Consider the following 12,224-nt stretch of genomic DNA (forward strand, 5'->3'; position numbering starts at 1 on the left):
GAATCTCATGAAGATAGGTGGCACTTCATGGCCTTCCAGGTATTCTTAGACTACAAATCCTAGCATTCGTAGCCCATAGCTGGGAGTCGTGCTTCCAATGCCGTCTGGAGGACCAGTCTTATTGCGTTGGGTTGGCTTCTATACCCATTTTTGCTGGGACTGGATGCAAAATCTAGCTGTACAGAAAGTGCCCATGCATCACCCTCCCGGTTGCAGTAGCCATGCTTTGAACCCTGGTTCTGCAGTCTCGGTGAACTAGATCTCCCTGTGTGTGTAACATGTAGCCTTTGGCACCTTGATAAGTCAGGGAATCAATGCTTTACTTTTGGAAAGAGAATGGAAAGAACTGGCACTGCTTTCTTTACCTATCCCCTTAAAAAAGCCGAAGAGCCAGCAAAAAAGGAAGCCCTGCAGTGTTTGCAGATCCCGGCCACACCTTCACTAAATATTATTTTGCTTTGGGAATCAGCAGGTTGGAAAGCTGGTTTCTTTGCTTTTTTAAAATAAATATTTTTATTGGTTTTTGTTTTACAAAATTGCAGTAAAATCTCAGGGAAGGCATAGTGGGGTAGGTGGGGAGGGGGAGACTGGGGGGTGGGGAGGGAAGGTTTCTTTGCTTTTGATAGTCTTGCATTTTTGGACGTCCGGGTGAGTTTCCTGCAGGGTGAGCACAATCCTGGAGGAATAAAGGGAGATAGATCTGTCTAGGAGGGGTCTTTTATTCCACAAGCCTCTTCCGTATTGTCTCTCTTATCTGTGGCAGCCATTTTAAGCCAATATGAGCCAGGCACAGAGATGGCAGAAGCAATAGCCGACTGAGACATTAGGGCTCTGATTTAAGATGGCTCAAAGAGCTTCCCAACAATAAGGGGGTCAGTTTGCCTCCCAAATATGCAATTGCATTGAATCTGGATTCCCATGGGCAACAGAGGTTGCAATGCCGGGAGCTAGGGCATTGCATATGACTTTGTTGGCCAGAAAATGAGATTTTATTCAGTGTTTGATGCTACCAGAATGCAGGGATGTCATTTTGGAAGGAGAAAAAGCTCTTCACTAAATATCCTGGATTGGATTATATCAGATTCACTTTGATTTTATTTTTCCCTGAGTGTTTTTCCCTTGCCTTTTTGTCTATAGTCGGTGAGCCAAGACTCCCAACTTGTATAGCAGGGGTTTTCAAACTAAGGCCCGGGGGCCGGATATGGCCCTCCAAGGTCATTTACACGGCCCTTGCTCAGCATTAACCTAAGTTTGAAATGACTTGAAAGCACTCAACAATGATCCTATCTCATCAGCCAAAAGCAGGCCCACACTTCCCATTGACATACTAATAAGTTTATATTTGTTAAAATTGTTCTTTGTTTTAATTATTGTATTGTTTTAAAGTGGGTGGGTGTTTTTGTTTTTTTGTTGTTTTTTTTGCACTACAAATAAGATATGTGCAGTGTGCATAGGAATTCATTCATGTTTTTTTCAAATTATAATCCGTACCTCCAACAGCGTAAGAGACTGTGACCTGGCCCTCTCGTATAGCATCTGATGCCTTCCTAAATGTCAATATATTTCGTATCCATGATCTGAGAAATGTTTCAGACCTAGAAGTTAGGTTTCCAATTTCTTTCCAGATTTTGTCTTTGCATATATATAAGAGATCAGACCAAACACCAGATTCATTCCTGCACTTTATAATGTTTACACCATATTTTTAAGGTATTTTTTTTTAATTGATCCCTTAGAAAGAAAAGGTTTCCCTATCTCAGTTTCAGATTTTGGGAGTGTTTCGACGAAGGAAGGCTCAATCAACTTGTAGCATCAAATTGATTGTAGTAAATAGAATAGCATGAGGAATATCATCTGTTGACTCATCAGGCTCCTTGCTAAGACATGGAATATATTGGATTAGCATTTGTGAACAAGGAAACTTCCCTGTGACAATAAATACACACTCAATTAGGCATTTAATCTGGCGTCTTTTTATTTTGAAGTCAATTGCTTCCAATTCTGACTCTCAGAACCCCACTTTTGTGAGGAGCCCTGCCCTATAGATACCAATTGCATTGTATATGTCTAGTGCCATTTGCCCAGGGAATGATGGGAGATGTAGTCCACCCAGTTCTTCTGGTGAATTGTTCCGTTATGTGTTTTTCCCTGAAGCCTAATTTTTATCCTGTTTTATTAAGTTCTTGTAGTGAGTTCATTTAGGGAAAGATGAATACATTGGTAAAACCCGTTGTGTGGATCACAGCACAATCTGATTGAAATACTGTGATATTTCTCTATATGTGTGTTTTTCAGAAAAGCTGGGATAGATAGGAGGCACTATAGGAGGCACCTCCGATAGTGCAGCAGGTTAACCACTGAACTGCTAAACTTGCTGACCAATAGGTTAGCAGTTCAAATCCAGGGAATGGGGTAAGCTTCCGCTGTTAGACCCAGCTTCTGCCAACCTAGCAGATCAAAAACATGCAAATGTGAGTAGATCAAAAGGTATTGCCTTGGTGGGAAGGTAATGGCTCTCCATGCAGAATCCCATATTACAGGGCATTAACCTTTAAAGTGGGTTTGAACTATGAACAATTTTGTAGTGTTAACTCTCTCCCCAGTGGCACAGTGGGTTAAAGCCCTGTGCTGGCAGGACTGAAGACCGACAGGTCTCAGGTTCGAATCCAGGGAGAGGCGGATGAGCTCCCTCTATCATCTCCAGCTCCTCATGCGGGGACTTGAGAGAAGCCTCCCACAAGGATGATAAAACATCAAAATCATCCGGGTGTCCCCTGGGCAGTGTCCTTGCAGACTGCCAATTCTCTTACAACAGGATGCTCCTGACACAACAAAAAAAAAAACCCTCTCTCTATGAATGATGCTCCTGGTCTTTCACCTCTTTAAAAACCTATTTGTGTGTCTTCCTTAATGAAGCCTAATCTGGCCTTGGTTGCAAACAGTAGCAACAGTCTTGTTCTTGTGAACCCCCGTTTCCTGGTTTCAAGAATTAAGCAAAAACATAGCAACACTACGAAACACGTTTTTTGTTTCTGGGTTATAAATATCATTTCCTAATTGGTTCTATCATAAAAACATCAACATTTTTTATTAAATTGCAAAAACTTTGTCTTTGCGGGAGGGACATCCTGCAGCATATTTTATTCTAGTTTTTCAATGAATATCTCATCACACGAGTCTCATCCATTTCAGCATAGTTTGTGACAGCCACAAAAACAAAGTTTTTCAAAGTAAGTGTGGCACAATTAAACAGGAGATAACACTTTCAAACCAAACCTCACAACCTTTGAGGATGCCTGCCATAGATGCAGGCAAAACATCAGGAGAGAATGCTTCTGGAACATGGTCATACAGCCTGGAAAACTCAACAACCCAGGAACTGGTTTTTTTCCTTCAAATTTTGTTACATACTAAAGGTAAGGGTAAACGTTTTCCTGACATTTTAAAATCTAGTTGTGTCTAACTCTGGAAGGTGGTGCTCATCTCCACTTCTAAGCTGAAGAGCTGGCATTGTCCGTAGACACCTCCCAAGGTCATGTGGCCGGCATGACTGCATGGAGCGTCGTTACATTCCTACTGGAGTGGTACCTATTGATCTACTCACATTTGCATGGAATACTATTACCTTCCTGCTGAAGTGGTACGTATTGATCTCCCATGCCCATGTTTTCGAATTGCTACATTGGCAGAAGCTGGAACTAATAGGGAACGCTCACCCCGCTCCCCACATTTGAATTGACAACCTTTTGGTCAGCAACTTCAGTAGCTCAGCCGATTAACCCACTGTGCCACCAGGGAGCCCCGTAGTATAATAATTCCCTCATTTAATTATAGGAGCCCCTGGTTGTGCAATGGGTCAAAACCTTGTACTTGTAGGACTGACTTGACAGGTCAGCAGTTGAAATCCGAGGAGAGTGGGTTGAGCTCCCTCTGTCAGGAGCTCCCCATGTGGGAACATGAAAGAAGCCCCCTCCCTCACAAGGATGGTAAACATCAAAACATTCAAGATTCCCCTGGGCAATGTCCTTACAGGTGGTCAATTCTCTCACACCAGAAGTGACTTGCAGTTTCTCAAGTCACTCCTGATATGCATAAAATAATTATAGTTATAATCGCTGCAGCAAATATTTGTCTGTCAGGGAATGAAACAGCCGTGGTTCCAAATTGGTATAAGTGGTATAATTAAGGATTGGGTACAGCTTTGGGGTTACAGCTGGGTATTCAGACATGCCCCATTTTCCCCAAAACAAGATGATATTCTATTAATTTTTGCTCCAAAAGATGCATTAGGGCTTATTTTAAGGGGATGTCTTATTTCTCCAAATTGACTTTTTTCAAATGAACTGTAACTTGGGGCTTCTTTTGAAGTAGGCCTTATATTTCAAGTATCAAATAGGGCTTATTTTCTAACCTCAAAAAACCCGCTAAGGCTTATTTACATGACATTAACTGGCATAGTAAGTAGTCAAAAATTTTGAAAAAGGCAAAGACTTGGGAAGAGGAGCAACAGAGGAATGAGGGAAGCTCCTCAAGAGTTGAGAAATCATTGCGGCCATAACAGAATATGTGTAATTTCCTGTTTAATTGTGTGGCCCTTACTTTGAAAGTAGTGTTTTACTCCAGAAACTTCATTTTTGTGGCTGCCACAAACTATGGCTGAATTGGTTGAGACTTAATGATGAGAAACATATTGAAAAACTAGAGCAAAATCTGCTGCAGGATGTTTGGAGGGAAGGATACTAGAGACAAAGCTGAAGTACTTTGGCCACATCATGAGGAGACAGCAAAGCCTAGAGAAGACAATTATGCTGGGGAAAGTGGAAGGCAAAAGGAAGAGGGGCCGACCAAGGACAAGGTGGATGGATAGCATCCTTGAAGTGACTGGACTGACCTTGAAGGAGCTGGGGGTGGTGACGGCTGACAGGGAGCTCTGGCGTGGACTGGTCCATGAGGTCACGAAGAGTCGGAGACGACTGAACGAATGAACAACAAAAAACATTTCCCATATTTTTATGATCGAACCAATTAGGAAATGGCATTTATAACCCAGGAACAAAAATCATGTTACATTGTGTAATCTATTGTTATCTATATAAATAAAAATGTAATGTTCATTTGTGGGATTAACATAACTCAAAAACCACTGGACGAATTGTCACCAAATTTGGATGCAATACACCTTTCAGGCCAACGAGTGACCATCACTCATAAAAACACTGAAAAACACAACAGAAAAGACTTAGAAAGCTAAAAAAACCCCAAAAAATACAACACATGTGCAAAACCACATATATACACAAACACACAAATATATACACACATATACACAAACACACAGAAAGGGGGAAGGAAGGAGAGGAGGGAGAAAAAGAGGGAGAGAAGGAAAGAAAGAAAGGTAGAGTAGGAAGGAGAGAAGAAAATAAAAAAGTGAAAAGGAAGGAATGAGAGGGAAGGATGGAACCAAAGAGCAAAAGAAGGGAGGAAAGACACAGGTGGAGAAGGAAGAAAAAAAGGAAAGAATGAAAGGTAGAGAAGGAAGGAAGGAGAGAAGGAAATAAAAAAGTGAAAGAAAGAAGGAATTGAGAGAGGGGAGGATGGAACCAAAGAGCAAAGGAAGGGAGGAAAGACACAGGTAGAGAAGAAAAAGAAAAAGAAGGAAGGAAGGAGAGAAAGAAAGAGAGAGAGAGAGAGAGAGAGAAAGGAGAGAAAGAGCGAGCGAAGATTGGCCACAGCAACGTGTGGCAGGAACAGCAAATTAATAATAAGCTGAGGGCCACAAAAAGTGTTTTTTAAACAACTGCCGTTCTTTTAACCTCTTAGCAAAATGCATCACAAAATGTCGACTTGTAAACGTTGGATCTGCTTCCATTCTCCCAAACTGTCAAAAAACACTCTTCAAAACCGAGAAACAGACCCATTTTATTACAAAGATTTTCCTTTCCAAAAAAACCAACAAAAATAAAAGTCCATCTTTTTGTTGCATTTTTTTTAAAAAAAACAAACACCAATATATATATATATATATATATATATATATATATATATATCCCCCCAAAAAACCCCCCACACAAATGCAATGATCCATCACCAAGACTAGTATCAAAGGGAGCAAAGAAGAACCGCCTGGAACTTCCATTGGAGAGAATAGAAAATGGCAAAGACGGAGAGAATTACAAAAATAAAAGGCTTTTTTTACCTCCAAAACCCACCATCCCCACTCCCAAAAAAAGACATGGCTATACTGGGCCTCCCACCCCCATAATGTCCCCTATGGTCACTTGCTGAGGCTTCTGGGAGTTGAAGTCCAGAATCTGGGAATCATTGTTTCCCAACTCTAGTAATATAGCTTTTTGGACTTTAACTCCCAGCAGCCTCTATTGCTTTGTCCAGTGATTGAGGATTCTGGGAACTGAATTCCAAAACCCCAGTTTTTCGAATCACTGGATGCAACTGTGGACAGACTTCACATTGATGAGCACTCAATCTTGTTCACACTTCACAGCTGTAGCACTTTCATCCCACTTTAACTGTCTATAAGATCCAGGGTTTTGTGATATTAGTACTCTCCGACAGAGAAATCTGCATCTCTTACGTTAGTTCAAATTGTAGGATTTCTGTGTAAGTTAGGAAGAAGTGCCCAAATGCTGTAACTGCGTAGTGCGGATCCGAAAACATTGATCGTGCTATTAGTCAGCTGCATTTTGGGAGGCCAACTAATTGTAAACAAGGTGAATCCTCTCATAGGTGCACAGCTTTCAATTCTATTCTCCTCCTTCCCCAAAACCCCCGAAAACCCAAATATTTCCCCCAAAGTTTTATGGCTGTATCTATACCTCAGAAAGACTAAGGAAAAAGCAGGCAAAAGCCCCATAGAGAGTGTCCTGAGGAAACGGAAGTCCTTGGAAAAGAAGAGGAAGGAAAAAGGAGATGGTTTAAAATATTTTTTTCTTTTTTTTAAAAAAAAAAGCAATGGCCGCCGGAAGGACGTCTCTCCGAACCGTCCTAGAGGGATCCCGCCTGGTCCCACTACCTCCAATATATTTATATAGAAATATTTACAGAAAAGCACAAAATAGAACTCTCAGGACATGAGGAGGGGAGGCAGAGAGAGCGAAGTTAGGGTTCGGGGAGGGTTTAGTGGCCAAAGGGTGGCCTTCTAGGTTGACTTCATCTCCTCCTTGATGCTGCTGCTGCAAAGACAGAAAGAGGAGGCATGTTAACAGCGGGAGCTTGCCAGCTGATATTTCGAATCTCCCTTCCATCCATTTGGAAAGTTTGGCTGTTTTGGTCAAGGCCGAGCAATAGAACCAGCTAAAATCTCCCAAAAGACAGAGAAGGGTTCTGCATTTTTCTTCATCACAGAGGTCCCCATGATGCCCCTCTTCTCTCTCTGGATCGTGAGAATGAAAAACTCAAGGTTGCGAGAGGGCCTTTCTTTACAAAAGGATGGAAAGGATGGTAGCATTCAAATACTCAAAGCACTCTCTTTCCTTCCTCTGTTTCCCTCACACACATATTATATCTCCCATCCTTCCTTCTTCCCTTGCTTTCCCTCACTCACCTTCCCTTTTTCTATCTCTTTTTCCCCCTCCCTCCTCCTTTTCTTCTCCCTTTCTCTTCCTCTTTTTTCCTTGTCTCCCTTGATACCTTTTCCCCTTTCCTTTCTTTCCCTCCCTCCTCTCTCCCTTTTTCTTTCTTCTCCTTTTTCTCCTTTCTTTCCCTCCTTCTCTTGCTTCCCCTCATGCACCTTCCCGTCCCACTCCTTTCTCTTTTCCTTCCCTCCTTTCATACCCTTTCCATTCTTTCATACTTTCCTCTCTCCCTTTTCTCAGTCTTTCCTTCTTTATCATGCACCATCCCATCCCATTCCTTTCTCTTCTTTTCTTTCCCTCCCTTCATTCCTTTTTCCTTTCCTTCCTCTCTCACTTTTATTTTCTTATTTTTCTCCTTCTTTCATTCTTCCCTTGTTTTCCCTCATGGACCTTCCCTTCCCATTCCTTTCTCTTCTTTTCTTTCGCTCCCTTCATACCTTTCCTTCTTTCCATTATTTCCTTCCTCTCTCCCTTTTTCCTTCTTCTCCCTTTTCTCATTCTTTCCTTCATTCTTCCTTTGCTTTCTTCCATGCACCTTTCCTTCCCATTCCTTTATCTTCTTTTCCTTCCCTTTCTTCATCTTTCCCCCTTTCTATTCTTGCCTACTTTCTTCTCTTCCTTTTTCTTTCTTCTCCCTTTTCTCATTATTCCTTCCTTCTTCCCTTGCTTTCCCCCATGCACCTTCTCATCTCACTTCTTTCTCTTTTTTTCCTTCCCTCCCTTCATACCTTTTTCCTTCCTTTCCTCTCTCTCTTTTATTTTTTCTTCTCCCCTTTCTCCTTCCTTCCTTCCTTCCTTTGCTATCCCTCATGCACATTCCCATCTCATTCTTCTCTTTTCCTTCCCTCTTCTTCATATCTTTCCCCCCTTTCTTTTCTTTCCCACCCTTCCTCCCCTCCTTTCTTTTACCTTCCCTTCTTTTTCTTTTCTTCCCCCCCTTGATGCCTTTCCCCCCTTCTTTTCTTTCCTTCCTTCCTCTAACCCTTTTCTCTCTTTTTTTCCTTCTTTCCCTTGCTTTCTCTCATGCACATTCCCTTCTCATTCCTTTCTCTTCTTTTCCTTCCCTTCCTTCACACCCTTCCCCTTTCTTCCTTTCCTTTTTCCTCACTCTCTCCTTCTTCTCCTTTCCTTTCTTTTCCTTCTTTTCTTCCTCTCTCCCTCCCTAGCTTTCCTCTTTCCTACACTTTCCTCTCTCATTCCTTTCTCTTCTTTCCCTTCCCTTCTCTCTCTTTATACCTTTCCCCTTTCCTTTCTCTCCTTTCCTCCCTCCTTCCCCTCCTTTTTCTTTCTTCTTCCTTCCTAGCAACAGCCTAGCCGGAAACTGGCCCCAAAGGTCCTTTTGTGGCTCAACGAGAAGGGCAAAGATAAGCAACATTAATGGGCTCCAGAAACAAAACTTCTCACCCTTTGGGCTCCACTGTTTCTTCTTTTGCTTTATCTTCTTCCTTGACTTCTGGAAGAGATTGCAAAACACAAGAGGTTTAGCTGCGGAAATGTTATCTGGAGATACATATATATTACGGTATATTGCTTTAAGTCCAGTGTGTGTGTGTTAAAGAAAGCCTTGCAGAAAAGCCTTGCAAAGTGTTAATAATTAATTACAGCTGCAAAAGCTAGCTCAACTCAGCAAGGCTGGGCCACGCCTCTTGAATGTAACAGTTTTCTGAGGCTTTTGCAGCCTGTTAGCAGTTCGCTGTTTGATTTGCTGGAGAGCAGATGCAAGAAACTTATGCTATAGTGAAGTAACCATGTTTTATTTTGTTATGCTCTATGATTTATAACACAGAAGATTTATTCTGTATTACTTACAGAGACTATGTAAGTGTGCCAAGCTGTTTTATTTTCAACTCTACAACCAAGAGTAAAGTTCTACTGTTTTATTTCTTCTGACTGGTCTGTGTCTTTGGCATTGGGTTTTTGGACATGTTGGACATTGCTACTGCGCAACAAATTGATTCTGCGTAACAATATATTCATAAACTCTAATTTCCTCTTGTTATTTCATAGTGTTCCCCGTTGTTTCTTGTTATCCCTCTCCTAACCCACCATTCAATGTTATGTAAATGTGAAGAATTTAGCAGCAAATGACACTTAAGCTTCCAATTAAAAAAAGAGGAAAGTTCCTAGTCTTCCTGGGTATGCCTGAAAATAATAATATTAATAGTAACAACAACAAGAAATATAATAATAATATAATAGTAACAATAATATAATGAAAATAATAATGAAAATAATAAATTCAATAAATACGTTTATTATTACATATATTATGTTCATTATTTTCATTATTATATAATAATAATGAATATCTATATATATATAAAGAGAAAGGGCGTTCAACGGGACAGCAAAACGCGAAACACCCCCAACGAAAACTTACCAAATTTACCATGCACATACCTCAACCCACAAGGTATGCACAAACCGATTCAAAATTCTAAATATTTTGACACACTCACAATCACAAAAAACAACTGAGCATGCGCAAAGGCGCCCCGCCGTAAGTCCCCGGCGCGCGCACATGGCCGGCCGGCCAATGCACCCTCCGCGCAAGCCACGCCCCCATCCACCGTCGCCCCGCCCCTACCCTCCCATACGCCTTCTTTCCAACGCACCCTCCTTCTTCTTCCCCCGCCCATGCCCCCCACGTTCACGCTCAACCCCCACCCTCCCCCCCCACCCCTAAACGCCCATACACCAACCTTACCTCCTGCCCCTCCTTCTTTTTCCCCTGCCCACGCCCCCACGTTCACACCTCGCCCCCATGCCCCCCAAGTTCACGCCACACCCCCACCCTCCCCCGCCCCACCCCTAAACGCCCATAGACCAACCTTACCTCTTGCCTCTTTTCCCCCCGCCCACGCCCCCCACGTTCACGCCATGCCCCCACACCCAGCACGTTCATGCCCTGCCCCCACCCTGCCCCTAAATGCCCATACCACAACCTTACCTCCTCCCCCTCCTTCTTCCCCTGGCCATGCACCCCACATTCATGCCACGCCCCCCACGTTCACGCCACACCCCCACCCTCCCCCACCCCACCCCTAAATGCCCATACCCCAACCTTACCTCCTCCCCCTCCTTCTTCTTCCCCCGGCCACACCCCCCAACTTCACACCATGCCCCCACACCCCCCACATTCATGCCCCCACCCTCCCCCGCCCCTAAACGGGAAGGAAGGAGTGAAGGAGAAGTTGAGAAGGTAAATGAAACAAGAAAGGAAGAAAAGAAAGAAGAAAGGGAGAGAAGGAGGATGGGAAAGAAGGGAGAAAGGAAGGAAGAAGAACGGAGGAGAGGGAAGGTGTATGAAGGAAGTAAGGAAGGAGAAGTTGAGAAGGTATATGAAAGAAGAAAGGAAGGAAAGAAAGAAGAAAGGGAGAGAAGGAGGATGGGAAAGAACGGAGAAAGGAAGGAAGGAAGGAAAGGAAGGAAGGAAGGGAAGGTGTATGAAGGAAGGAAGGAAAGAGAAGTTGAGAAGGCATATGAAAAAAGAAAGGTAGGAAAGAAAGAATAGAGAGAGAGAAGGAGGATGGGAAAGAAGGGAGAAAGGAAGGAAGGAGGAAAGTAAAGAAAGATAGAAAAAAGAAGAAAGGGAAGGGGAAGGGAAGGTGTCAAAAGGAAGGAAAGAAAGGAAGGAAGGGGAATTTGGGAAGGGGAAGAGGAAAAAAGCAAAGGAAGAAGAGAAAGGGAGGGAAGAAAAGAAAGAAAGAAAGAAAGAAAGAAAGAAAGAAAAGGCAGTCTGGAAGTCAAGAGCGAAGGCAGGAAGGAAAGAGAGAGAGGGAAGAAAGGAGAGAGAGAGGAAGGAAAATAAAAAGGGAGGAGGAAGGAAAGAGGAAGAGAAGGAAAGAGGAGAGAAGGAAAGAAAAAAGGGAAGGGAGGAAAGACGGAGCAAAGGAAGAAGAGAAAGAAGGAGAGAAAGAGGGAGGGAAGGAAAGAAATAAAGAGAAGGAACACTGGGAGCAAAAAGCTAAGGAAGGAAGTAAACAGGTAGAGAAGGAAGAAAGGAAAGAAGAAAAGGAAATGAAGGAAGGAGTGAAAGAAGGAGAGAAAGAGGGAGAGAAGGTTGGCCACAGCAACGCGTGGCGGGTAAAGCTAGTAATCTATATAAATAAAATGTAATATTCATTTGTGGGATTAATACCCAATATGTCCAAATTTGAATACTGGTGGAGTTGTGGGGGATTTATTTTGTCATTTGGGAGTCGTAGTTGCTGGCATTTATAGTTCACCTACAATCAAAGAGCATTCTGAACTCCACCAATGATGGAATTGAACTAAACATGGCATACAGGACTCCCATGACCAACAGAAAACACTAGAAGGGTTTGGTGGGCATTGACCTTGAATCATAGAATCATAGAATCATAGAATCAAAGAGTTGGAAGAGACCTCATGGGCCATCCAGTCCAACCCCCTGCCAAGAAGCAGGAATATTGCATTCAAATCACCCCTGACAAATGGCCATCCAGCCTCTGCTTAAAAGCTTCCAAAGAAGGAGCCTCCACCACACTCCGGGGCAGAGAGTTCCACTGCTGAACGGCTCTCACAGTCAGGAAGTTCTTCCTAATGTTCAGATGGAATCTCCTCTCTTGTAGTTTGGAGCCATTGTTCCGCGTCCTAGTCTCCAAGGAA

At 42.8% G+C, this 12,224-nt stretch overlaps 1 protein-coding gene across 2 annotated transcripts in view; it reads right to left on the reverse strand.

The window, feature by feature from the left end:
- Nucleotides 1-5,899: 5,899 nt before the first annotated feature.
- The window catches only part of LOC137095242 (histone deacetylase 1-like), a 121,310-nt gene continuing 114,985 nt past the window's right edge, over nt 5,900-12,224 (reverse strand). Inside the window, exons 13-14 of one of the 2 annotated variants that reach the window (XM_067461694.1) lie at nt 8,997-9,045; nt 5,900-7,187 (exon numbers count right to left, since the gene is read on the reverse strand). In XM_067461694.1, the coding sequence (XP_067317795.1) occupies nt 7,157-7,187; nt 8,997-9,045 (80 nt within the window). In that variant the 3' untranslated portion in view covers nt 5,900-7,156. Of the gene's footprint in view, nt 7,191-8,996; nt 9,046-12,224 lie in introns of both variants that reach the window. The other variant, XM_067461693.1, reaches the window with a different exon arrangement.

Source organism: Anolis sagrei, chromosome Y (assembly GCF_037176765.1).
Source record: "Anolis sagrei isolate rAnoSag1 chromosome Y, rAnoSag1.mat, whole genome shotgun sequence".
Classification (NCBI taxonomy): domain Eukaryota; kingdom Metazoa; phylum Chordata; class Lepidosauria; order Squamata; family Dactyloidae; genus Anolis; species Anolis sagrei.